The sequence below is a fragment of the Mandrillus leucophaeus genome, unplaced genomic scaffold (genome assembly GCF_000951045.1).
Source record: "Mandrillus leucophaeus isolate KB7577 unplaced genomic scaffold, Mleu.le_1.0 Scaffold157, whole genome shotgun sequence".
NCBI classification, from domain to species: domain Eukaryota; kingdom Metazoa; phylum Chordata; class Mammalia; order Primates; family Cercopithecidae; genus Mandrillus; species Mandrillus leucophaeus.
In genome coordinates, this window is record NW_012101554.1 from 5,377,509 (window position 1) to 5,403,580 (window position 26,072).

Consider the following 26,072-nt stretch of genomic DNA (forward strand, 5'->3'; position numbering starts at 1 on the left):
AATTTTTTTTTTTTTTAGTAGAGATGAGGTTTCACCATGTTAGCCAGGATGGTCTCAATCTCCTGACCTTGTGATCCGCCTGCCTTAGCCTCCCAAGGTGCTGGGAATACAGGCGTGAGCCACCGTGCCCGGCCTGCAGTCCTTAAATTTTTAATTAACTTTGATATGTTATACTGTGCAGGTTTTCTGGTTAGTTGTGATGCTGCTGAATTTAATGTCTTACCTTTTTTGTTTCCAGCCTTGTCCTGCCAAGAAGTTACTGATGATGAGGTCTTAGATGCAAGCTGCTTATTGGATGTCTTAAGAATGTACAGATGGCAGATCTCATCATTTGAAGAACAGGTGAGTATAACATTTGAACACGTTTAGCTTGGAGAATCCTTTCCCCTAGTGACTTGGGGTCTGACCTTGCAATTGCCTGGCCCCGGTGTACATTTCTGTGACATTTTAGACAGCTTTAGTGTTCTGGGACCAGAGTACCAACTTTGTTCCTGCTGTCATGATCAGAGGGGAGATACAGCTGTTTTTCACCCAGTAGATAGAAGGTTAGGGGGATGGGACATAAACACACAGTTGCCAAAGAGCAAAATCTTTTTAGTTCTTAAGTGACTTGGCACTCCAGTAAGTGATAGGGACACTTGGGTTCTTTAGAAAGAGGCAGGTGACTTTATCTTGGAGACTCAGAGGTTTAGGTAAGATTTTTCTGGACCACACTCTCAATTTAAAAAAAAATCAATCTTCAAAGCTTGGCTTAAAGTGGCCCGAAACCTCAAGCAAATGTCATATGCAATTCCAAGGCCGAATGCAGTCACTCCCACCTCCCTTTTCCACAACTACAGCTTTGCTGCCTTCTTTGGAACTTGGCCACCCTCCTCCCTGCCAGACCACTGTTACCAACAGCAAGTCTGAAGCAGAGGCCAAGAGAGTGAAGCTCTAGGGATGAAAAAATCTAGCCCCCAGTGGCATACAGCTGCATCCTCCACAGCCACACTTCCAAGATGGCCTTGTCCAGCTTCATGTAGGTGTTGTCTGCCGCCACTGTCCAGAGAAATGGGAGGCGGCATCTTGGACCTCCCAAAACTGTGGGGCTGACATGAGGGGCATTGAGGGACTTTTGAAAAGGGAGGTGGGGAGGCTGTGTAGCGCCCCTTATTTTTAAAGGTGTTCTCTTGTTTTTGCTTTATTCTGAAGCCACAGGTCACTTTTTAGACATGGTGCTGGTGGTATCTATACTTTCTTAAAATGTATCTCAGTTAATCCAATTGTATGTTGCAATGTTTTTCTATTTAGAAAATACTTCTAAAATCCTCCTCTGGTAACTGGAATTATTTATCTACATTTTACATTTCCCTAAACTGAGAGAATAACTTTGAGATTTAGTCACCAAGGACATCAGATAACTTTTTAAAAGTCCGACTTCTCCATCAAGGACTCACTTAGGTCCCAGTCCCTCCTTGGAAGTATTTTCGACATCTTCAGCCCACATCTAGGGCCCATGCCATGCTGTAGTCTGCAGGAGAAAGAGGTGGGCGCATCTGTCCAGTGGCCTTTTCCTGTTTGAAGGTACCCAGAGCATCCAGCATGGGCCTTGCCCACATCTGTATTATCAGCGATCCACTCAATCAGGAGCAGACTTTCCCTGATTATCAACCTATTTTCTTTGTCTAAAGCTAGAGCTTCAGAGGATGCATTGGGCCAAAGGCTTGCTTTATGCAAATTACCTGATTTTATTATCACAATAACCGTGTAAGGAGTTTACTATTGTCCCCATTTTACAGATGGAAACACTGAGGCTCAGAGAAGTGGAATGATTTGCCCAGAATCATGCAGCTATTTAAGGGGCAGAGCCAAGATTTAAGACAGTGTGGTGCTCCAGTGCACATTCAAGCTCCCCCTCCTCTGCAGTGCTGTCCCTTTCCTCAAGGCCGAGTTGTTACATGGCTTACCCATGGGTTAAGTTATAGATCCACCTCCATCGTGTCTTGGATCTGCTTCAAGCCTGGGCCCACTTGAGCCTCACAGGAAGCGCTGATTCTCCTCCAGGTCCCCTGCTTCCTGTTCATCTATACAGGGCTGCAGCTCTGGTGTGCTGCTGGCTAACAGCTAGGCTGCCACACCTGGTCCCTCAGGGGCCAGAGCCTTGCCTTATTTATCTTTGAATCTCTACTTGCACTCTACAGCTGCAGTTTTATAGCCCAGGAGGGAATTCATTTATATAGGCAATAGGTATTTATTGAATTCATGCCTGGGGTGGGGCCTGTCGAGGGCAATGGAGTTGTAGCTGCAGACATGACCTGCAGGAGTTTTCCTGCTCACTTAGAGCTGGTATTCCGGTGGGGGATGAGGATAGCAGGCAGTGGTCGGTGCAGACAGTAAGCAGGGAATTTCAGGATATGCTAACAAGAAACTAGCTGGTGTGACATGGCGTGGGTAGGGGTGGGCAGGGGAGGAGGAGCCAAGCGACAGGGGAAGACTGCTCCAGGTAGGGAGGCTCCGCTTGGGAGGTGAGGTTTCAGTCGAGACCAGAAGTATAAAAGAGAGTGAAGTGTGTGGACACCTGGGTGCAGAGCATTCTAGACAGATAAAGAAGCTAGGGTGTAAGTCTGGAGATAGTTATAAAGCTGCCACCTGTGGAGAATGGCAGGGAGGCCAGGGTGGGGAGGGCTGCGGAGGAGAGGGGCTGGCGGAAGTTGGCGGGGAGCAGATTGTGCAGGGACTGGGAGGATATGGGCAGTATCGGCTTCTATTGTGTGTGCAGCGGGGAGCCACTAGAGGGCTTTGAACTGGGGACTGGTTTGATCTGACTTGTTAAAAAAGGAAGACTGGAGGGGCAAGAATGCAAGCCGAGAGGAAACGTGGGAGGCCGCTGCAGTTATCCGGCCGAGATGGCGTGGCTCAGACTGGGGTTGAAGCAGGGGAGCTGAGAGTCCTTAGGAATTTAGGGCATATTTTGGAGGAGGGGCCTTTTTTCAGGACGGCTGCTGAATTGGCTGGGGGTGGGCTAGGGTTCAGAGGGGTAGAGGCAGCTTTGGGTAGTTGGTTGGGGAGTATGCCCTGCGGAGGAGCTCTTTTGGCAGAGACCTGAAGGATAGGAGGTAGCTGTGCAAAGGTCTCAGCACAACCCGAAATGGGAATAAGCTGGATGTGTTCAAGGAACACAAAAGAGGCCAGGGGCCAGGACATTGTGAATGTTGGGGGCTTTGTAGGCCAGATAAGAATGGTAGGTTTTACTCTAGTAGAGGAAGCCATTGGAAAGCTAAAAGCAGAAGAGTAAAACTGTCTGCCTTTTCAAGTATTGCTCTGGTGGCAGTGTGAGGGGACACCAAAGGAGAAGCAGAGGGCCTGTGTTGTGACCCCGTTACTCCTGGAAGAGTGAGGGATGGCTTGGGTTTTTGGGGAGAGGGCCGTTTGAGTTGATGTTCAAGAGTAGTCCCATGCCATTGGATCCAGCAATCCCGCTGCTGGGTACAAACCAAAAGAATTCAAACAAAGCAGGAACTCAGTAAGATATTTGTGTATTTAGGTTAATAGCAGCATATTTGCAATAGCCAAGGGGTAGGAGCAACCCAAGTGTTTATCAGCTGATAAATAGGTAAACAAAACTTTCATACAATGGAATATTATTCAGCCTTGAAAAGGAAGGAAATTCTGCAATATGCTACAACATGGGTGAGGCTTGAAGACATTATGCCAAGGAAAATAAGCCAGTCACAAAGACCAACACTGTATGATTCCACTTGTGTGAGGTTCCCAGAGTAATCAGATTCCTAGAGACAGAAAGAATGATGGGTGCCAGGGGTGGGGGAAAGGAAAATGGGGAATTAGTGTTTAACAGGTATGGAGTTTCAGCTGGGGAAGATGAAAAAGTTCTGAAGATGGATGGCGGTGATGATTGCACAACATGAATGTACTTAATGCCACATAATCATTCATGTTAAGATGATAAATGTTATGATATGTGTATTTTACCACAATTAGCAAAAAGCCTAATCTTTTGAAGTCGGAGCAGAGGTCAAGGCTGTCTCAGTGAAACAGAACTATCTCAGAGACTGCTGGCGTGAAGGCAGCTGCCTGGCTTTCTCTCCTGCTCTCTGCTCCTGGACCTCTTGCTTGAGGGTCTTCACTCGTGACGGTGTCTAGGACATAACTGTTTTCTTTAATGAGCTGGGCCTTGAGAAGGTAGAAAGCAAATTCTACCCACATTCACTGTAGGGCGTCTGCCCGAGGTGGGTAGTTCTGATCTTGCCCTTTCCTCATCCAGCCTCTCTAAAGAGTGCTTTGCCTTTTGACAGGATGCTCACGAATTATTCCATGTCATTACCTCGTCATTGGAAGATGAGCGAGACCGCCAGCCTCGGGTCACACATTTGTTTGATGTGCATTCCCTGGAGGTAAACGATTAATATTTCCAACACATTCTGTGCAGCTTATGCATATTTGATAAGTATAGGAGAGGCAAGTGTAATCTTTGTACAACTTTAAACACAAAAGTAAGATTCAGTAAAAATCAGTGATAGGAATGAGGCCGGAGAGGGTCTTTAAACTACATGCTTTGCAGTTGGTGACTCTGATTAGGGATGTCAAGGCTCTTTCAAATGATTCATTGCTGCAATTTGTGTTGGCTTTGAGAAGAAAGAATGTGTTGTTTTTTCCTATTTAATACAGGGGAACAGGGGCCATAGGAATACTAAGTGACCCCTCATTTCCCTGTAACAGTATAAATATCGGGGGGAGTTGATAAAAGTTAAACAGTAAGGATGAAAATATTCTGGAGAGAAGAAATATGTTTCTATTGCATTTGATGAAAGAATATGCATAGTATCCAGCCAGATAGGCTAATTGAGGCTACCTTTAGAAACCTGAGCTTTGTTAAAAGTTGATTTTTAGTGGTGTAATCAACATAGAAAGTTGTAAGGTTTAGGGGTGGGGTAAGGGTGGTAAAAGGGATTATAGCAGGGTTTTCAGTCTGTTTTTTTTTTCCCCTACAGCAGCAGTCAGAAATAACTCCCAAACAAATTACCTGCCGCACAAGAGGTAGCCGTTTTCCATTGAAATATAATACATAAGATGTGGACTTTTAAGATATGATAATAATTTGCTTGTGTTAAAAATATTTTTTTCTGGTGACATACAGGCCAGCTTGAAGTGTGATGTGCTTGCAAAGGAAGTTGTATTTTGGAAATAGCTTTAAATAGATTCTCTTGGTGTTCCCTTGCACCCCAGCCCAGCTTACTTTTCTTGAAACTGGCTTATTTGTACTTCAAACAAGGGCTTTCTTTTTACCTTTTCAAATTGATCCAGGGAAGAACGTAATGAGCTGAATCTGTTGTGTCTTCAGCATTTCCAGTGCTGCCAAATTCTACTGCATGTTACCAAAGTCATCCTTAGGAGGAAATTGTTGTTTTCTAAGACTTAAGGCCAGGCGCGGTGGCTCACGCCTGTAATCCCAGCCTTTGGGAGGCCGAGGCGGGTGGATCACCTGAGATCAGGAGTTCAAGACCAGCCTGATCAACATGGAGAAACCTCGTCTCTACTAAAAATACAAAATTAGCCGGGCGTGGTGGCGCATGCCTGTTATCCCAGCTACTCTGGAGGCTGAGGCAGGAGAATTGCTTGACCCCAGGAGGCGGAGGTTGCGGTGAGCTGAGATCGTGCCATTGCACTCCAGCCTGGGCAACAGAGCAAGACTTCGTCTCAAAAAAAAAAAAAAGACTTAAAAAATAAAATTAGCATATTAATTTCTTTGTGTAGTAATAGGAACAAGTATTTTTTGAGCCCATGCTGTTTGCCAGGCTTTGCATTATCTCATTTAAGCTTCATAACAGCTCTACAAAGTTGATGGTACTGGAGTTAATGGGATAATAACTATCCCAATTTTCTGCACACTGAGGCTTGCAGAGATGAAAGGCATTCCCAGGTCAGGCAGCGAATAAGAAGCAGAGCCAGAGCTGATCCTTGGGCTGCCTGACTCCAGAGCCTGGGTTTCTCACTTACGTTCTTTCCATTGAACCCCATTCTAGCCAAAGAAAGGCCTAGTTATTCAGAACTTGCTTATTCTGATTATTTCAGAAGATTTTATCTCACTTTATGGAATGTTCACTGGTGGTATCCTTCTTTTGACATCTCAAACGTTTTAAGCATGTGTTTGTAAAAAGACTTTATTAAACACAAATTCCTTTTTAAAATGTGGCTCTACCCATTATACAGAAACCATATGTAAAGGTAGATCTGTGTAAATTCTCCTATGAAGGAATGGGATGTCTTTTGGATGGAAGTCAATGAGGAAAGCTATTTCAATGTACTTTTCAAGAACATTTTTTCTCAAGAGGGAGTTTCTACGACATACTAGAAAGGAAGATGAATGTTGAGCTTGGTGCCAAAGGGCTAAAAGTGACATATCAAAAAACTTTTTGCATTCCAGGGTCACCTCACCCCACATCCAATCACTGGAAGTCTCAACATCCTTTTCATGGAAGACTCACTAGTAATATGGTCTGCAAACACTGTGAACACCAGGTAAATACCAACACTTGTTATTTCTGGATGAGGTTTTCCAAAAGTTAGGATTCTTAAAAGGACCTAGAGAGTGGGCTGGCATCGGTCACTGGTGTTAGAGACTACCTAGCCTCTGCACACTAGTGGACTGACTACCCCACATCGGTCAGTGTCAGCATGTCATTTGATCCTCAGATGGCATCTTCTGCTCCAAGGACAACAGACCCACTGTGGATTGGCAGGATCTCGAGTCCAGTGGTTGGGTCTTTGCTCATGGTGGACACAGTAGATTCTAGGGCTGGTTTTTTCCCCTTTGCTTTTGAGGTTTTAAAATAATATTTTATTATGGAAAATTTCCAACATCATACAAAAATAGAGAATTGTACAACTGTCACCCCAATCCATTTTATTTTATTTTATTTTTTCACAGCCATTACTGACTCTGGGATCAGTCAACTTTATCACATTTTCATTGCCCCCTAAAAAAACTCCAGACTCATTAGCAGCCTCTCCCCATCCTTTCCATCCCCCTACCCCTTGTCAACCATGAATCTACCTCTGTCTCTATGGATTTGCATATTCCGGATACTTCATATAAATGGAATCATGTAATGTGTGGCTTTTTGTGTCTGGCTTCTTTCATTTAGCGTAATATTTCCATGTTTCTTCCATATTGTGGCATGAATCAGTACTTTGTTCCTTTTATTACCAAATAATATTGCATTACATGGATCTACAACATTTTTTTTCCATTCATCAGTTGATGGGCATTTGGATTGTTAACACTTTTTGGCTATTATGAATAATGTTGCTGTGAACATATACATACAAGTTTTTGTGTGGACATATATTTTCACTTCAATTGGGTAATTGCTAGCTTATATGGTAACTCTTTTGTTTAACCTTTTGAGGAACTGCCAGACTGTTTTCCAAAGTGACTATGCCATTTTACATTCCCACCAGCAGTGTACAAGGGGTTCCAATTCTCCACAGCCTCACCCACATTTTGATGTCAGCCCACTCTCTAGGTCCTGTCTGACATTGTGGTTCTAGCCATCCTACTGAGTGCAAAGTAGTATCTAATTGTGGCTTTTCCCCCCAGCTTTATTGAGATCTAATCAGTAATAAAAATTGTATATATTTAGGGTGTACAAAGTGATGATTTGATGTGTGTGTGTGTGCATGTGCACCTGTGCTTATATGTGGTAAGAACACTCTCAGTATATTTCAAGAATACAATACAGTATTATTAACTGTAGTCACCATGCTGTACGTTAACTCTCCAGAACTTATTCATCTTATAACGGAAGGTTTGCATCTTTGAGCAACATCTCCCCACCTCCCCAGCCCCGGCAGCCACCATGTACTCCGCTTCTGTGAGTTTGGCTTTTCTAGATTCCATGTAGGTATGAGATCAGGCAGTGTTTATCTATATCTGGCTTATTTCACATAGCAGATGGCCTCCAGTTTCATCTATGTTGTCACAGATGGTAGAACTTCCTTTTTGATGGCTGAGTAATATTCCATTGTACATGTATACCACATTTTCTCATTCATCTGTCTAGACGTTCCATATCTTCGCTATTGTGAATAATGCTACAGTAAACATTGTTTTGCAGATATATCTTTGAGATCCTGATTTCATTTGCTCTGGATATATACCTAGGAGTGGTATTGCTAGTTCATATAGTAGTTCTATTCTTAACTTTTTGAGGAACCTCCATACTGTTTTCCATTTACATTCCCACCAACAGTGTACAAGCGTTGTCTTCTCTCCACACCCTCGGCAACACTTGTTACATGCTGTCTTTTTTTTTCAGATGGAGTCTCGCTCTGCCGCACCCAAGCTAGAGTGCAGTGGTGCCATCTTGGCTCACTGCAACCTCCGCCTCCGGGGTTCAAGCAATTCTCCCACCCCAGTCTCCTAAGTAGCTGGGATTACAGGCACATGCCAACATGCCCAGCTAATCTTTTGTATTTTTAGTAGATATCAGGTTTCACCATATTGGCCAGGCTGGTCTTGAACTCCCAACCTCAGGTAATCTGCCTGTCTGTCCTCCAAAAGTACTGGGATTAAGGCATGAGCCACTGCACCTGACCACATGCTGTCTTTTTGGTAATAGCCATCCTAACAGGTGTGAGGTGATAGCTCTTTGTGGTTTTATTTGCATTTCCCTGATGATTAGTGATATTGAGTGCCTTTTCATATACCCGCTGGCCGTTTATATGTCTTTTTTTGGAAAGTGTCTATTCATGTCCTTTGTCCATTTTTTAATTATGTTACTTTGTTTTGTGTTGTTTTTTGCTGTTGGTTCATATGAGTTCCTTATAAACACTCTCTTAGTGTATTTCAAGTATTCAGTTTTGGATATTAACCTCTTATCAGATATATGGTTTGCTAATATTTTCTTTTATTCCATATGTTGCCTTTTCATTTTGTTGATTTTTGATTGCTGTGTCATTGCGGTTCTGAGTGACATTACCTTGAAGACTAATATGTTGAATGGTCTTTTTAAAAATAAGGTTCGCATATTAAAAGATATGTAAGATATGTTAAGGAACTGTAATCTGTAAGTTGACTATTCATCTCTTTTTTCCTTGCATTGCTTTGATACTATTGTAAATGGAATCAAAAAAATTTATTTTCAAATTGTTTGCCACTAGTATATAGACATACAGCTGTTTGTATTTTGACCTTCTATTTGAGATTTTTGTAAACATTCATTTATTCTAGAAGCTATAGAAGTTCTGTTATATGTTCCTTAGTATTCTCTGTGTATGTAAACAGTCATGTTGCTTATGAATGGAAATAGTTTTAGTTCTTCCTTTCCAATCCAGTATTTATTCCTTTTTTTTTTTCTTTGCCTTATTATCCTGGCTAAGACTTCTGGTACAAAGTTAAATAAGAGTGATGATAGCAGACATCTTTGCTTTGTTTCAGATCTTCTGAAGCAAGTATTTGGTGTTTTATAATTAAGTATGATATTAGCTTTAGGTTTTAGTTTACCCCTTTATCATACTGAGAAACTTCCCTTCTGTTCCTAGTTTGCTGAGAATTTTTGTAATTAATAGTGATTGAATTTTGTCATTTTTTTTCTGTATCTATTGAGATGATCATATTTTATTTTATTAATTTATTCTGTTAACATGGTGAATTACAGTAATTCATTTTTCTAAGTTAAACCAGCCTTTCTGGGATAAACCGCACTTGATGGTGATGCTGTATTGTTTTTATATATTAGTGAATTTGATTTGCTAATATTTCCTAAAGGATATTAGTATCTATGTTTATGAGGAATATGGTTCTTACACTTTTCTTCTCTTGTGATATCTTTGTCAGGCTTTGTTATAAGGATTATACTAGCCTCATAAAATAGGCTGGAAAATGTTCACTCCTCTGTTTACTGAAAGATTTTGCTTAATATTGGTATTATTTCTTGCTTGTTTGTTAAAATTTGTCTTTCTTTAGCTCTATTTCTGCTAATTTTTTAAAACTTTGTCATTGGATACAAGCGTATGTATTATGATGAGTTAACTCATCTTGTCATGATAAATTGTCCCTCTTCATTTCTGCTAAGACTCCTTGACTTGAAGTCTATTTGAGTGACTCATTTTTAATCTAGCTAATGTTTATTGGGTAATTTCTTTCTGTTATTTTCAGCCCTTTAAAGTGTGGCTTTGTGGACAGCATATAATGGGTCTTGCTTTTTTATCTAACTTGACAGTCTTTTAGTTGGAATGCTTAGTCCATTTACATTCAGTTTAAGTATTGATGTGATTAGATTTCAGTCTGCCATTTTACCATTTATTTTCTGTTTGTCTTACATTTTTTCTTGTTCTTCTGTTCCTCCTTCACTGGCTTCTTTCAGGTTAATGGAATACTTTTTAGTATTCCGTTTTAATACCTTTGTTGGCCTTTTAGCTTTACTCTTGTGTGTTTGTGTGTGTGTGTGTGTGTGTGTGTGTGTGTGTGTGAGATTACATCATGCAATTTTACCTTATCACATTCTGTTTAGAGTTAATATTATACTTCGTCATGTAAAATCCTGGAATATTACAAAAATATAGTTCTGTTACCCCAGCCTTTGTGCTATTATACATACATTATAAACCCCACAATACTGTGTCATGGTTTTTGCTTTAAAGAGTTACGTGTGTTTCATTTCATTTCCTTTGGATATATGCCCGGAAGTGGTATTGCTAGTTCATACAGTAGTTCTGTTCTTAACTTTTTGAAGAACCTCCTCCGTACGATTTTCCATAATAGCTGCACCAGCCAGGCGCTGTGGCTCACGTCTGTAATCCCAGCACTTTGGGAGACTAAGGCGAGTGGATCACAAGGTCAGGAGTTCAAGACCAGCGTGGCCAACATGGTGAAACCCCGTCTCTACTAAAATTACAAAACTTAGCCAGGCATGGTGGCAGGCGCCTGTAATCCCAGCTACTCCAGAGGCTGAGACAGGAGAATGGCTTGAACCTAGGAGGCCAAGGTTGTATTGAGCCAAGATCGCTCCACTACACTTTAGTCCGGGTGACAGAGCGAGACTCAGTCTCAAAAAAAAGAAAAAAAAAAGGCTGCACCAATTTACATTGCCACCAGTAGTGTGTAAGAGTCACCTTCGCTTCTATTAATTAATATAAAAAATATATTTACCTTTTTTCTTGTTCTCAGTCTTTCATGTAGATGAAAATCCATTTTATGTTTTTTTCCCTTTTGGCCTAAAAACATCCTTTCAACATTTGTTATAGGTGTACTGGTGATGGATACACTTAGATTTCATGTATATGAAAATGTTTTTGTCTTACCTTCATTTTTGAAGAATAGTACTTGCTGGATATAGAACTTTGGGTTGACAGTGTTGCCGTTGTTTTGCTTTGGTTTATTTTAAATTCATCATTTTAAGGACATTGTTCTATTGTCTTCTGGCCTCCATTTTTTCAGTTAGTGTCATTTATATCATTCTTCTCTATGTAAAGTGTCATTTTTTTCTTCTGCTTATACTGCTTACAAAATTTTCTCTTTATTTTTGTTCATGCTGTGTATAGATGTGGTTTTCTTAGTATTTATCTTATTTATCTTGTTTGGGGTTGCTGAGTTTCTTAAATCTGTACTTTTTTTTTTTTTTAACTAAATTTGAAAATTCTTGGCCATTATTTTTTCAACAAAGATTTTATGCCCATTTTTCACTTATTAGTTTACTTAATGTTGGCCCACAGGTCACTGAGGTCTTGTTCAATTTTCTTCAATCTTTCTTCTGTGTGTTCTTTAAATTAGATCATTTCTGTTATCTTCATGTTCACTGATTCTTTTCTCTCTTTTTTTCATTTTTCTTTTTTTTTTTTTTTTTTGAGACAGGGTCTTAGCTCTGTCATCCAGGCTGAATTGCAATAATGTGATCATAGCTCACTGCAGCCTCAACCTCCCAGGCTCAAATTATCCTCCCACCTTAGCCCCCTGAGCAGCTGGGACTACAGGTGTGCACCACCACACCCAGCTAATTTTTTTTATTTTTTGTAGAGACAGGGTCTCACTGTGTTGCTCAGGTTGGTCCCAAACTCCTGGGCTCAAGTGATCCTTCCACTTCAGCCTCCCAAAGTGTTGGGATTACAGGTGTGAGCCACCATACCTGGCCTGATTCTTTTTTCATCTCCAGTCTCTGTTTGCCTATGCAACAAATTTTTCATGGTAGTCACTGTTGTTTTTAGTTATAGAATTTCTATTGCCTTCTTTTTAATAGTTTCCATTGTTCTGAGATTCTCAATTTGTTCATTCACTGTCACTGTATATTTTCCTTTACATCCTTGAGCATATTTATGATGCATCTGTGAGGTCCTGTGTGCTGACTTCTTTGTATTTTATGTTTAGTAATTTTTTATTGTATACTTAACATCATAGTAGAGACATAGAGAGTAGGGATTCTGTTACATTTCTATGAAGAAAAATTAATTTTCTTCTGGCCCGCAGTTAACCTGGCCGGGCTCAAACTCAACTCTGTCTCCCCTACCTTGGGTGGCAAAACCTCTGCTCAGTTTTTTTAGCTTCCAGCTGCTACTTTTTGCCAGGCTCCCTGAAGTTTCCCCCGTGCACGTGTGGTTCAGGGATCAGCCCTGGAATTGAACAGAGTTTAGGTATAAACTCTGGGGCTCATCCCCTCTGTGTCTCCTTTCTTCCTGGCATTTACCCTGGTCTCTCCACCAGCCCTGATTCTTGAACTCTGTCATCTGACTACTCAATCCTGTAGGATGCTGCTTTTTGCCACCCAGCACCACATCAACCAGGAAAAAAAGCCACAAACACACAAATCTCGCCCACAGAGTTCTGTTTTTCCAAGAGTTTATTTCTTTTCCATTTCTGCCTGCTTTTGGTAGCTCTCTGTTCATTCAAACCGTTTTGTTTTGTTTTGTTCCAAACTTTACAATTGTTATCTCAAGGAGGGTTAATCTACCCAAGCGCCTCTGCCATCACTAAAAGCAGGCACTGTCTCACCCTACTTCGTCGTCTGCTTTTTTGCAATGAATAATCTAATGTGAACATCTTTCCACATGATCATACGTTCTTCTACATTTTGTTTAACATACTGTTTCATTCTGTGGACATGCTATATAATTTATTAAACCATTCGCTAAAACTTTCAACTACAGTCATGTGCTGTATGATGATGTTTTGGTCAATGACAAACCACATATATGATGGTGGTCCCGTAAGATTATAATACTTTATTTGTACGGTACTTTTTCTATGTTTAGATGCACAAATCCTGCCCACTGTGTTGCAGTTGCTTACAGCATTCAGTACGGTAACATGTTGTACAGGTTGGTAGCCTAGGAGCAGTAGCTAGACCATATGGCCTAGGTGTGTAGTAGGATGCACCATCTAGGTTTTGTAAGTGCGCTCTGTGATATTTACACAATGATGACATCACCTAAGGATGCATTTCTCAGACTGTATCCCCATTGTTAAGTAATGCTGACTGTATTCAAATTTTTGCTATTATAAATAATATTGATGAATATCCTTGTAGTTATGCCCATGGTTATTTTCTTAAAATAAAATCCCAAAATTATTTCTGGCCCAGGTATTTAATCTTTCAGTTGTTCCAAGCGATTCTTTAGTATTATTGTACCTCTTATGTGTACAAGGTTGTTTTAATAGAATTTGATTCTAACTAAGTACATTATATTTTACTATGTTAATGTTGGGCATCTCAATATTAAACTGTTTCATAGTCACATATCTTCCATCTTTAAAACTTTGAACTAAGCCTAAATCTTTTCTGGATTTTCTGCAATATTTGTTTCAGAGTCCTGTTCGATTTGATACCTTTGATAGCCTTTCACTAAGTATTCCAGCCGCCACATGGGTATGTACTGATTTATGGTTTATTTGGAGTCTGTTATAGAGACATTTTAATCTGAAAGGGTTTTGAGGCATTTTATGTGGCTCAGGCACTATGTGTAATTCAGATACATGGTTGAACCCCATGTTAACTCAGATACATGGTTGGTTGAACCCCATGTTAACTTTAATATGTGGCATGATTATGGGAGGGAGGATAATGAATGGTTTTTCTTTTGCTCCAGAAATTTTGGCTTTTTGAATACACACACACACAGACATTAACCTCAAATTCAAAGATACCTAAAACAGCATGGAAGTCCACAAGTTCGTGCAGTTACATCCTCATGCTCTAGAATCTGTCCATAATAGCAGTCTGGGGAGCTTTGAGTCCCATGTTTGTCCAGGAAACATCCAGTTGTGACTATAAAACTTTATTGCCTGCATACATCAAAATAAAGTTCTGGTCTTCACACTGCCATCTGCTAACAGTTTCAGTATAGCTGTCCTTTGAATTGTAGTAATTTTCTTCTTCTCATGCTGTAGGGTCACCCATTGACCCTGGACCACTGCCTTCACCACTTCATCTCATCAGAATCAGTGCGGGATGTCGTGTGTGACAACTGTACAAAGGTATGCATTGAACCCCAAATGTCATTCCCAGCTGGTCTGTGTGTGCTGATGTAGCACCTCTCACACCACTGACCCTGAGCTCTTCTGACTGTACCCAGTGGGTCTTTTCAGCCACTTCTACTTCTCCCTAACTTGCTTTGGACATTGGCCGCTCATGGACCAAATCTCTTTCCCAGATGAGTTTTGTTTCATGCACAGTGTTTAAAGAATAAACTGTCATGCTGAGATGAGAAATGCCCTCTCTAGTTTGCTGCAGTTGCTTCCAGTCCCATTTGTTTTGCACCCTTTCTTTTAACCTGTGCTACCTGCCTGACTCCCCTAAGTAACTGAGTTTTCCCCTCTGACTCAAGAGGAACTGTATGGAACAGAATTTTTGAAGACCGAGAACAATTAATAGATGACATGCCAGTGTCAGAGCATCAATGTTCGCTCTTCACGTTCTCTTCCCTCCACTGTTTCTGTTATTTAATGACTAAGAGAGATCAGGGAAAACAATTCACAAATAACTGGGCAGCTGAATTCATTTCAGCAGGTAGCAGTCAAGTGCCAACTGTGTGCCGCTATAACACCACTGTTGTCTGCAGCACTCCCAAGCTGTCCTATTTTAGGCATTTCTGCAGAGAAATGTTTCTTTTATTTCAGATTGAAGCCAAGGGAACGTTGAATGGGGAAAAGGTGGAACATCAGAGGACTACTTTTGTTAAACAGTTAAAACTAGGGAAGGTGAGCCCACACCACACACCCTGTTGGTTTTGTTTTGAGGACTCCGTGTGTCCTGCTGCTGAAACAACTCAGTTCTCCCGGTTTCTCTTCCACCCGCAGCTCCCTCAGTGTCTGTGCATCCACCTACAGCGGCTGAGCTGGTCCAGTCACGGCACGCCTCTGAAGCGGCACGAGCACGTGCAGTTCAATGAGTTCCTGATGATGGACATTTACAAGTACCACCTCCTTGGACATAAACCTAGTCAACACAACCCTAAACTGAACAAGAACCCAGGGCCTACACTGGAGCTGCAGGATGGGCCGGGAGCCCCCACGCCAGGTGTGTGCACGAGGAGCCGATGCAGCAGGAATTTTCAGCACAGAGAAAAGCAGTTTGGCGTCACCACCTTCTGGGTCCCTTATGACATGAGCACAAGGCTTGTACAATGGTTGCTTAAACTCTTGAGAACAGCAGGATTGGGGGTGGAAGAGGGAAGATTTCTTAGAAGAGGTTAAAATTATGTAGCAGAGAGATGTATGGTTTTTGAAACCATATTACAGATGAAAAAGTACAGAGAGAAACGCTTAAAATTGCAGTCTTGTCTTCTGATCTTTCCACTAAATGATATAATCATTGGCTCACATCATTTCAGTGAATTTTTTTTTCTTTTTTTGGTGTCATTTCCTGTCAGTACAGGAAATGTGGGGAGGACATGTCCTGGCTAAAGATCACCAAACCTCTTCTGGGGGCTGAAGTGACTTCTGTACTGAATTATGTATCTGATTCCATTACTGCCCTCAGCTGAGGTCTCAGTTAAGCCAGGTAGCTATTATCACCCCTGGTCTTACTGATGAGAACGTGGAGGCTCCATGGGGTTGAATGATTGGTCCAAGGGCAAACACCGCACGGGAGAACTGGCCCTAGAATGCCATGTTGGTCCATTTTCTAAAGGTGTCTCTAGTGACACACTGAGCTCTTTAGAGTTAGAAATGAGGAAAACCCACTCACTTGAAGGGCTCTCAGCCTGAACTCACCACCTGCCTGCCGCCCCCAGTTAGGTCAGGATCGTCTCACACCCCATACTTTCCTATTTAGGGTCCCTTAGTCCTTTTGTTCTTTTTGTGACCACAGTTGCATGGCCCGACACCTCATCATGTCAGGGAGATTGTGCTTTCCTCTTTCTCATCAAGTCACTAAATTAACATCGAAAAGAGATGAGGTAGGGGACAGACTCAGGTTCAGCCCTTAGCCCTGGTTTTAAATCAAAGACCTCTGCACCCCACCTTCCCCCTCTCCTGGGCTGGGGTGCAGGTTTACTAATGTTGAGAGTGTGCTGGCTATGGTTAAAGATGCCAGCAGTAGGGCCAGTCGTGGTGGCTCACACCTGTAGTCCCAGCAGTTTGGGAGATTGAGGTGGAAGGATTGCTTGAACCCAGATGTTTGAGGCTGCAGTGAGCTCTGATCACGCCACTGTGCTCCAGCCTGGGCAACAGAGCAAGATCCTGTCTTAAAAAAAAAAAGTCATCAGTAAACTACTTGGTATGTAACAGCCCCCAAAAATCACACTTGAAAGGAAAAGACATGTAAATATGGCCTTAAATATCTTATGTATACCCATAAACATGTATTAATGCTGTTACATGTTGGTATTCCTTAGAAACTGACAGAATTAAAGAAAATAGAATGCTTAGATCAGTGGTTCTCAACTTGGAGGAGTTTTGCTGCCCGAGGGACATTGGGCAATGTCTGGTAACAGTTTTGGTTGTCACTGCTAGGGGAGGGGTGCTACTGGGTAAAGGCCAGGAATGCTGTTCAACATCCTCTGATGCCCAGGACAGGCCCCGCAACAAAGAATGATCCAGCCAAAACCGTCTGGTGCCATGTTGAGAAACTTTGGTTTAGGTCAAAAGCCAGTAAATTAGCTACTGATTAACTTTGATACATGCCATTAGCAAACAGGGCTAGGAGCTCAAAGATCCCAGGCTAGCCATAAAGCTGGAGCTAGATACACTTGTCCTATTTGGCATTAAGACAGATTATCCCTATTTGAGATCAAGGATAAAGGGCAGATTATTTTATGAATCTATATAATACCAAATGAAATATATTTTTTTCTTTGTAGCATTATGGGGAGTTAACTTTCAAGGTAATCAAAACCAGGCTTTGTTTACAGAGCCACTGCTTATTTTCTTTGACTCGGGCCTTTTTCTCTTGCAGTTCTGAATCAGCCAGGGGCCCCCAAAACACAGATTTTTATGAATGGCGCCTGCTCCCCATCTTTATTACCAACACTGTCCGCACCGATGCCCTTCCCTCTCCCGGTTGTTCCCGACTACAGGTGAGCTGCCCTTTACAGGCCCCATCTTAGAGCTACCACTACTCTTAGCTTCGAAAATTAGCTTTTCACAGAAATGAATTCAGGAATATGTAGAGGTTTATTTTTCATTTTAAGGTGAAGTTTCATGATTATACATTCTTATTTATTTTTGTTCAAAATGGAAATAACTTTTAAACTAAGAATTTTTAAAGTACATAAAATTTACATATGCATATGTATGTGTATATATATGTGTGTATGTATAAAATATAAAGAAAATATAAAATTTCTTGGGATACCACCTAGAGATAGCCAATTAAACATTTAGGGTCACGCACTCATAAAGTCATATGTGGGTATGTGAACACACATACATACAGTATACATAAACAAATACACTCATTTGATACAAACATACACATATATACAATATACATATACTCATAGAATGTACATCTTGCCATGTCAGTAAATACAGATCTGTATCTTAATAGTTGTGTAGCATTCGGTGGTATGGACTTACTATTGTATTGATCCCCTATTTAACATTAGGATTCTTTCGTTTTTGCCTATAAAGTCTTTTTTGTTAAAATTGTAAACCCCTGACGTGTTCCTATCGTTCAGCTCCTCCACATACCTCTTCCGGCTGATGGCAGTTGTCGTCCACCATGGAGACATGCACTCTGGACACTTTGTCACTTACCGACGGTCCCCACCTTCGGCCAGGAACCCTCTCTCAACCAGCAACCAGTGGCTGTGGGTCTCCGATGACACTGTCCGCAAGGCCAGCCTGCAGGAGGTCCTGTCCTCCAGCGCCTACCTGCTGTTCTATGAGCGCGTCCTTTCCAGGATGCAACACCAGAGCCAGGAGTACAAGTCTGAAGAATGACTTCGCCCTCCTGCAAGGCTAGAGCTGATGGCACTGTCTTCACACTGTCCGGGAAAAAAGTAAAACTGTACTGTTGTGTGTGCAAGCAGCCGCACTGGAGCCTTCCAGCTTTCCGGTGTGTTCTGAGAGCAGGCTCCACCTGGGAGCCAGCCCCAATTCATACCAAATCAGGCTCCCTGAACAGCTCTGTTCATGTGTGTAGAAGGTACTGTTGTATTAAGAAAGCATTCATGATGTCTGGAGTGTCTTTTTACTCATCTGATACAGGTCATTAAAAGAATGCAGATTCTTGAAGCCACCGTTTTCATATTGTAATGTTAGGTGTTCTCAGAGGGGAAGCACCTTTGTGTAATCAGCGTTTCCACCCAGATCTTTTATTTTTAATAAGCAGGCCCATAAAAATTGTTGACAAGAATTAATGAAATTATTAAAGGCAACAATTTAGAAGAAAAAGTGCCTTTCACTTTCGATTGCTTTTATAGCACATCCATTCTGAAATATTCCCTCCAGGCTACTCAAAAGGATAGCGAGAGAACAGGTGAAAGATGCCTAAAGAACACTTTCCTTTTTCTATGCCTTTTCTAATCTTCCACTTCTTTCTATGGAGTAAAGGCTCATCTGCCAAATCTGCCCCCCTGGGGAAACTCTTTCACTACTTTGTCGGTTATAAGTGAAAAGCTTACTTGTTGCTTTTATCTTTTGTATATTGGACTGAGATGTAATTACACTGTATTATAAAACTCTGTGAATAGCCAGACCTGAGCTATATCTTTGCAACACCTGATTCCTCTGCTCTGTGGAAAACTCTTTCTTACACAAGGATCCACTGTAAATGGTTACTTTCGTCTGTTTATTTATTCCCCATACAGAGCTCTTAAGGTTTACAGGTAGTAACTTGGGGCTGTATAAAAAGACAATCCCTGCCCTGAGTTGACAGCGGGCTTAGGAAGGAAGGGCTGACCTTGGGGCTGCAGTCTCTCTGAACCTCAGTTTCCTCATTTGTGAAGGGTTAGATTTGATGACACCAAAGTTCAGCCCTTTTCACGAAAAGAAGAAAGCAGCTTTTGACTTTTTAAAAACATGTAACTACAGGTGGCATCTAGTATTGTATGTTGCTCTAGGTTCATATTCTGAATTTATTCATTTCCAGTAGCCTAATACAAAAAGTATATATTGAGCACTTTCTTCCCTTTTTGGATAAGTCTCTGAATGCAGCCCAGGGCCACAGGAATTTTGATGACACAGTAGTACCTGTTTTAACTAGATTTTTAATTAAAAAAAATAGATCCAAATTCAAACCGACTCATCAGAGGTAAGACTGGAATCAGACCTATCCAAAAGGTCATCTGAGGTTAGGCTAAGACCTGTGCTTCCTCTGCTGGGGGCGAGCTGGAGGACACACCAAACGGTGCCTTGGCAGCAGCTCACCGTGCAGGAAGCCCAGATGGTCACTCTTCTACTGGGCCCAGGCTGCACCCTGAGGACTCAGTAACTCTCACTGTCCACAGAATATACTGTACAGGCTCTCCAGGCTCTGGGCGTTGGGGTGCAAGGGGCAGCTTGAACTGTATGGTCCGTCCTGCACTCACCCGATGCAGACCTTGGCTTTGATGTTGAAATGAACACACTTGTTTTACCCAAGTCTGGTGGAACAAATGCCCAAATCATGTGACCTTAAAGTGTACTGCAAAGCTGTAGCTTTAAGTAATTGCTGTTCTGCCACTGCTTACTTTTTGAAATCTACCATTAAAGAAAGATGGAGAAAAGCAGCTGAGCCTTGGAACGTACAGCTATAAGCAGATCTGTCTTTGGTGAGAGGCCAGGGTTTGAGCCAAGGCTATAAATGTGAACAATACCTGTGCAAAGCCTTTTAACCTGACTTCTTCATTTTGTAAATTATTATGCATTAAGCAGCAGCCCAATAATCTGATTTCTAGTTTTAAGTTATTTTCAAAGTAAGTAGCTTCTCTTGGGGAAGATCTAAGTTAAACTAGTGGTTTTGCCATAATAACTGCTGACTTATGTATTTGCTAAAGGTACTTTTGTATCTGCTGTGTATTATAGCAATAAAATCATCATTTTGTTAGGAAAACAGTCACCTGGTGTAATGCACTGATCTGTTACAAACATCGTCTTTCTGAATTCTGCACTGTTACATAACAAGTCCTGTGCTTTAAACCTTTCTGTGTTCCCTGTTGGTAAGGGAAACACCAGCTCCCTCTTAGAGTCCAGAGGGAAAGATAAAAGCGAAAAACCGTTAAAAACGTTTTTATTTTTTAGTAAGCAAAATTTTACGAAAAGTCAGATTGACCCGTGGAGCCAGAACCTTCTTTCTCACGGGAAGACTGTGGTACCAGTGTGTGTTGGTCGGGTGGTTCATCATGAGCAAGCTCCCGTGGGCCAGCGGCAGCCTGACCACCGCCACCCTCCGGGAGGGGCTTTTCCCACGGGAATCCTTATGCCGGAAGACAAAGTCTCTGCAGGCACCAAAGGAGACAGAGGCGATGGGGCTCCCAGGGGCCAGTTCTCTTTCATCATCTCGGTGCTCCCCGATGTGGTCACAGCCATCTTTATACCTGCAATGAGAAAACAAGCACAGTGCATAAAAACCACCCTCTCCTGAAACTCACCAGCACAGCCAGCCCTCGTTTCCTCACAGTGTGAAATGGCGCTCTGTGCACGGCTGTACCTGCTGTTGTTTCTGCGAGGGCTGGAAGTCCACAGCAGACTCTAAGATAAGCCAACCCTGAAGGGGTCTGTTGACCTATTTGTTCATGTGACTTATTTATTATTTACTTATTTTTGAGAGGGTCTCGCTCTGTCACCCAGGCTGGAGTGCAGTGGCACAATCATAGCTCACTGCAGCCTTGGCCTCCCGGGCTCAGGTGATTCTCCCACTTCAGCCTCCCAAGTAGCTGGGACTACAGGTATGCACCACCCCACCTAATTTTTTTTCTTTTGTAGAAATGTTTTCACCATATTACCCAGGCTGGTCTTGAACTCGGGCTCAAGCAATTCACTCTCCTCAGCCTCCTAAAGTGTTGGGATTATAGGCATGAGCCACCACACCCGGCCAGTTCATGTGCTTTAAAACTGAAGACATCCAAAGCCAAAATCGTATCTTACTGTAGTTCCCGTGGCCAGTCTATGTAAACCTTTATCACATGATTTCACCCTGCACTTAAAGGCCATACTCGGCCCAGCCTGGCCTCTGCCCACCTCTGAGCTCATGTCATCCCCTTCTTTCCCTCATTCACTGCTTTCTGGCCATCCTGCAGGATTTTTGCTTCACAGACACTCCAGAGTCCCTCTGCTCTCCCTCCAGATGTCTGTGGCTGGCACTCTCCATTTAGTTATCAGCTCAAACACACTGCCTCAGCCCTCCTCTAACCACCCCATCTAAAGTGACCTTCCCTTAAACCCACCCAGGGTTCTCCGCCAGGGTGATTCTGCCCCAGGGGACAGGTATTGGGGGGTGGGGGACACTACTTGCATCTAGTGGATGGAGGCCAGGGATGTGCTCAGCATCCCACAAGGCACAGGTCAGCCCCAAACAACGAATGACTGGGCCCAAAATGTCCACAGTGCTGCCACTGAGAAACCTGGCCCTAATCGCAAACCTCTCAGCCATTCTCAGTCAAATCGGCCTGTTTTTCGCAAGATGGTTATCACTGTCTGAAATTGTCTAGGGTCAGGCATAGTGGTTCACGCCTGCAATTCCAGACTTTGGGAGGCCGAGGTGGGAGGATCGCTTGAGTCCAGGAGTTTCAGACTAAGCCTGGGCAACATAGAAAAACCCTGTTTCAAAACAAACAAACAAACAAACAAACAAAAAAACCAGAAGAAATTGTCTCATTCAGCTGTTTGTTCAGGAGTTAATAACCTCTCACTTCCTCCTCTGGGATGAGCTCCAGGAAGACCGAGCGCTGGCACTGTTCCACTCCTAGAGCCCCGGTGTACTAAGAAATGATTTGTACCAATGAACCAAATAGGGTGGAACCCTAAACACTTCCTTTTGGAGGAGACAGAAGACTTGTAACATTGAGTCCACTAAACAGACAGGGTGTCACCTGTTGATGAGCACAAAGTTGAAGGTCTGTCCAGTCACCCCAGAGACGCGATCCCGGATGCGCTCTAGAACTGGGATCCAGGGCTTTGGAGACAGCGTGAGGCCTGAAAATGTGTAGGTCAGCCCAGCGTCGCCGTACGTTGCCTGCTTCCTGGGCACACTGTGCCACTTCCCGAATACCTGGACCCTGGTCAGCGCCCCTGTGCAGAGGAAACATGGCAGTTCCTTTCCACTCGACTCCCCTCTAGAAATCCAGATGGCCCCCCAACTGCCACCATCAGAAATCCAGTGCCCCACATACATGCTCCCTGGGTATTCAAGATTGAAAGGGAAGTCAGGAATAACATTTCCCCGTCATTCCACGCAATTTAAACCCCTCCTCAATCATCATTTTGGCTTGCCCCAAATTTTCCTTTTTTTGTTTTCCTTTCTTTGAGACAGGGTCTCCCTGTGTCACTCAGGCTGGAGTGCAGTGGCACAATCTCAGCTCACTGCAACCTCCACCTCCTGTGCTCCAGTGATCCTCCCGCCTCTGCTTCCTGAATAGCTGAGACGACAGAGGTATGCCACCATGCCCGGCTAACTTTTTTGTAAGCTCACTGCAACCTCCACCTCCAGGGCTCCAGCAGTCCCCCTGCCTCAGCCTCCTGAGTAGCTGGGACCACGCGGGCACGCCACCATGCACGGCTAACATTTTTTGTATTTTTTTGTTGACACAGAGTTTTACCATGTTGCCTAGACTGGTCTTGAACTCCTGGGCTCAAGTGGTCCGCTTGCCTCAGTCTCCCAAAGTGCTGGGATTACAGGTGTGCACCACTGCACCAAGCCAACTGCCCCAAATGTTCATGTAAGAACACTGACTCTTGTCCTACAAGGAGAGAAACATGGCCCTGGGCCATTTTTTTAGTGAACATTGTAACTTAACTGCCTTAACTACAGTAAAGGGAGAATAAAGAAGCTGAAAGTGGAGCACGGTAACGTTAGTTTACAGGCTAGGATGGCTTTGTCAACTGTAGGGACTAAGGGCGTGTAACCCCATGAAAGATGGGGCTCACATGGCTAGGGTCTCTTGTGGGCATTTCTTTTTTTAAAGAGACGGCGAGCCAGGCGTGCTGGCTCATGCTTGCAATCCCAGCACTTTGGGAGGCCGAGGCGAGGATCACTCAAGGCCAGGAGTTCAATTAACAGCCTGGGTAACACAGTGAGACCTATGGATAATTTAAAAATTATCCAGGCTTGGTGGTGTACATCTGTGATCCCAGCTGCTTAGGATGCTGAGGTGGGAGAATCACTTGAACCCAGGCGGATGAGGCTGCAGTGAGCCAGGATCGTGTTCCAGCCCTCCAGCCTGGGTGACAAAGTGAAACCCTGTCTCAAAACATAAAATAATAAACCTATGAGGGGGTCTCACTATGTTGCCCAGGCTGGACTTGAACTCCTGGCCTCAAGTGATCCTCCCACCTCAGCCTCTAGAGTAGCTGGGATTACAGGTGTGTGCCACCATGCCTGGCCTGTGGGCTTTCGTTTTTTGTTTTGTTTTGAGACACAGTCTCACTCTGTTGCCCAGGTTGGAGTGCAGTGGTATGATCTCGGCTCACTGCAACCTCTGCCTTCCGGGTTCAAATGATTCTCCTGCCTCAGCCTCTCGAGTAGCTGGGATTACAGGCATGCACCATCACGCACAGCTAATTTTTTTTTTTTTTTGTATTTTAGTAGAGATGGGGTTTCACCATGTTGGCCAAGCTGGTCTCAAACTCCTGACCTCAAGTGATTCACCCATCTCGGGCTCCCAAAGTGCTGGGATTACAGGCATGAGCCACCGCACCTGGCCTCCTGTGGGCTTTTCTATGCCTCTCTGCCAGATCCTTGTGCCCTCATTACAGGATAGAGCTGTGGTTCTCAACGTGTGTTCCCCAGACCAGCAGCACCAGCAGCACCTGGAATCTCCTTAGAAACTAAACTAAACCACAGGGGTAGGGCTCAGCAATCCAAGCCCTGCCAACAGCAAGTCCACCGGGTGACTCTGAGAACCACTGGTGTGGAGAAATTACCTGGTTATTTGCCATCTCTCCTATAAGACCAGTGATTCTCAAACTCTTTCTGCCCATGAGAATCACCTGGAAGCTTTTTAAACACGCAAGTGGTCAGCCTGTCCTCGGAGCGATTCTGACTGAAGTGCTCTGCAGTGGAACCCAGCACGTTTATTTACTTTGTTTTGTAAAGTTTCCCAGAAGATGCTCATCAGTAGCCAAGTGGAGATTTACTCAAGTCATCTGTCAGCTTCTAGTGGACAAGCAATCCAGTTTTTTTTGCAAGTTTATGTCCTACGCACCTAAGGGGCTTAGCCTAGAGGTGCTCAGAGAATATTGGATGAATCCATTAGCGAACCCATCAGTAAATAATGGATCCTGAGTTCAGATTTCTCCAAACGTAAGATCATTAACTGCACCAAACAAGTCCTCAGTGCGCGCGCGCACACACACACACACACCCACCCACCCCCCCCCCGCTTACCTGTAAAATACTCTACTTCTTTCTCCAACTCTTGGAAAATCTCATCTGCCTCAGCTTTAGCAAAGAGGACCGTGTAACTGCAGTCCAGGCCCTCAGCCCGAATGTGCCGCCAGCTGGGGCCTGCTGAGTGTCCTCCATTCCCCGGGGCCTCTCTCCTGGGCCTCTTCCTTGTGCTTTCTTTGTCTCCTCCCAACACAGCTGGCTCTTCTCCAGTCGGCTCTTGCTTCTCCCGCTTCCTCAAAAGGCCCCCTTGAACCCCTTTCACCAGGAATCTGTCCATCCTGTCCCCACAGGAAAAAAGGGACGTCAGTGGCGAGGCCAAGACAGACTGCTCAAGTTCTGTCCCCAGTGTAAAAATCTGTTTGTCCAGGGGGTCTCACAGCAACATTTCTAGTTTCACATTTTCAAGTTTAAAACCACGTCCTAAAAATGAAGCAGAAGATGTTAAAGCCGGAAGGGACCCTAGGGACAATCTGATCCAGGGTCTCCCACGTCCACCTGTGCATCAAAATCAGCTGGCTAGCCTGCAAAAACCCAGAGGTCTGCACTCCACGCCCGAGCACCTGAATTTTTAAAGAACTACCTCCTGGGAATTCGCATGCCACAGCTAAACTTAGAAACTACAACCCAAACCCTCATTTTGCAGAAGGGGAAATTGTTGCCCACAGAGGGGAAGGGGTTTGCCCAAAGTCAACTGTCCACCCCTTTAAGGAGGAGGGACCCGTAACTGACCTCGCTGCCCCCCACCACTGTTAAAATAGATCAGTCTAGTGATGCTCAAGTGGATACGATTCAGAAACGAGACGCAAAGAGGTTAAACACGGGTAAACCGCACGCCAAATTCTTGTATCACTGCAACACATGCGTAGGGTGGGGGTGGCAAGAATGCTCCAGAATTCTCCGGCGCTGCTCTGAATCCCGCAGGCAACCCGGGGGCCCTGAGGGTGGGAAAGACGCGCCCCCGCGAATCAGTCGCGTCACTTCCGGAGCACGCTGGGAACTACTGCCGGCAAGGGCGCAAAGCGAGCAGCCGGGCGGCCCTCTGGTGCCACCTGCCGGCCCTCCCCGTGCGTGGCAAGCACTACCGCTTCCCAGTTGATCATCTGTTCGGCCACT

General features: G+C 43.6%; 2 protein-coding genes across 7 annotated transcripts in view; one reads left to right on the forward strand and one right to left on the reverse strand.

Annotated features, from left to right (window-relative positions):
• USP30 (ubiquitin specific peptidase 30) overlaps window positions 1–20,460 on the forward strand; it is a 33,802-nt gene extending 13,342 nt beyond the window's left edge. The window contains exons 4-13 of the mRNA XM_011975585.1: window positions 239–342; window positions 4,293–4,391; window positions 4,989–5,034; window positions 6,422–6,516; window positions 13,797–13,856; window positions 14,378–14,464; window positions 15,107–15,187; window positions 15,287–15,506; window positions 17,385–17,505; window positions 18,109–20,460. Of these exons, the coding sequence (XP_011830975.1) occupies window positions 239–342; window positions 4,293–4,391; window positions 4,989–5,034; window positions 6,422–6,516; window positions 13,797–13,856; window positions 14,378–14,464; window positions 15,107–15,187; window positions 15,287–15,506; window positions 17,385–17,505; window positions 18,109–18,373 (1,178 nt within the window). The 3' untranslated portion in view covers window positions 18,374–20,460. The remainder of the gene's footprint in view (window positions 1–238; window positions 343–4,292; window positions 4,392–4,988; window positions 5,035–6,421; window positions 6,517–13,796; window positions 13,857–14,377; window positions 14,465–15,106; window positions 15,188–15,286; window positions 15,507–17,384; window positions 17,506–18,108) is intronic.
• Window positions 20,461–20,625: 165 nt separating this feature from the next.
• ALKBH2 (alkB, alkylation repair homolog 2 (E. coli)) lies at window positions 20,626–26,072 on the reverse strand. Of its 6 annotated transcripts, none has more exons than XM_011975587.1 (4): window positions 25,689–26,072; window positions 24,957–25,379; window positions 22,444–22,642; window positions 20,626–20,949 (listed from the first exon to the last, which is right to left on the reverse strand). In XM_011975587.1, exons 2-4 carry the CDS (start codon window positions 25,234–25,236, stop codon window positions 20,643–20,645), a joined length of 786 nt encoding a protein of 261 aa, XP_011830977.1. In that variant the 5' UTR covers window positions 25,237–25,379; window positions 25,689–26,072; the 3' UTR covers window positions 20,626–20,642. The 6 variants fall into 6 exon arrangements, with proteins under 6 accessions (XP_011830977.1, XP_011830979.1, XP_011830978.1 ...); XM_011975589.1 differs by having other exon boundaries at window positions 24,957–25,237; window positions 25,792–25,926; XM_011975588.1 differs by having other exon boundaries at window positions 24,957–25,237; window positions 25,689–25,926.

Bases quoted from the DNA above. Each gene is read 5' to 3' on its own strand.
- ALKBH2 (XM_011975587.1), bottom strand. From the start codon at position 25,236: ATGGACAGATTCCTGGTGAAAGGGGTTCAAGGGGGCCTTTTGAGGAAG. The intron at 22,643-24,956 runs GTAAGCGGGGGG...TCCTCTGCACAG, and splicing joins AGAAGTAGAGTATTTTACAG to GGGCGCTGACCAGGGTCCAG. The intron at 20,950-22,443 runs GTGACACCCTGT...TTCTCATTGCAG, and splicing joins AACTTTGTGCTCATCAACAG to GTATAAAGATGGCTGTGACC.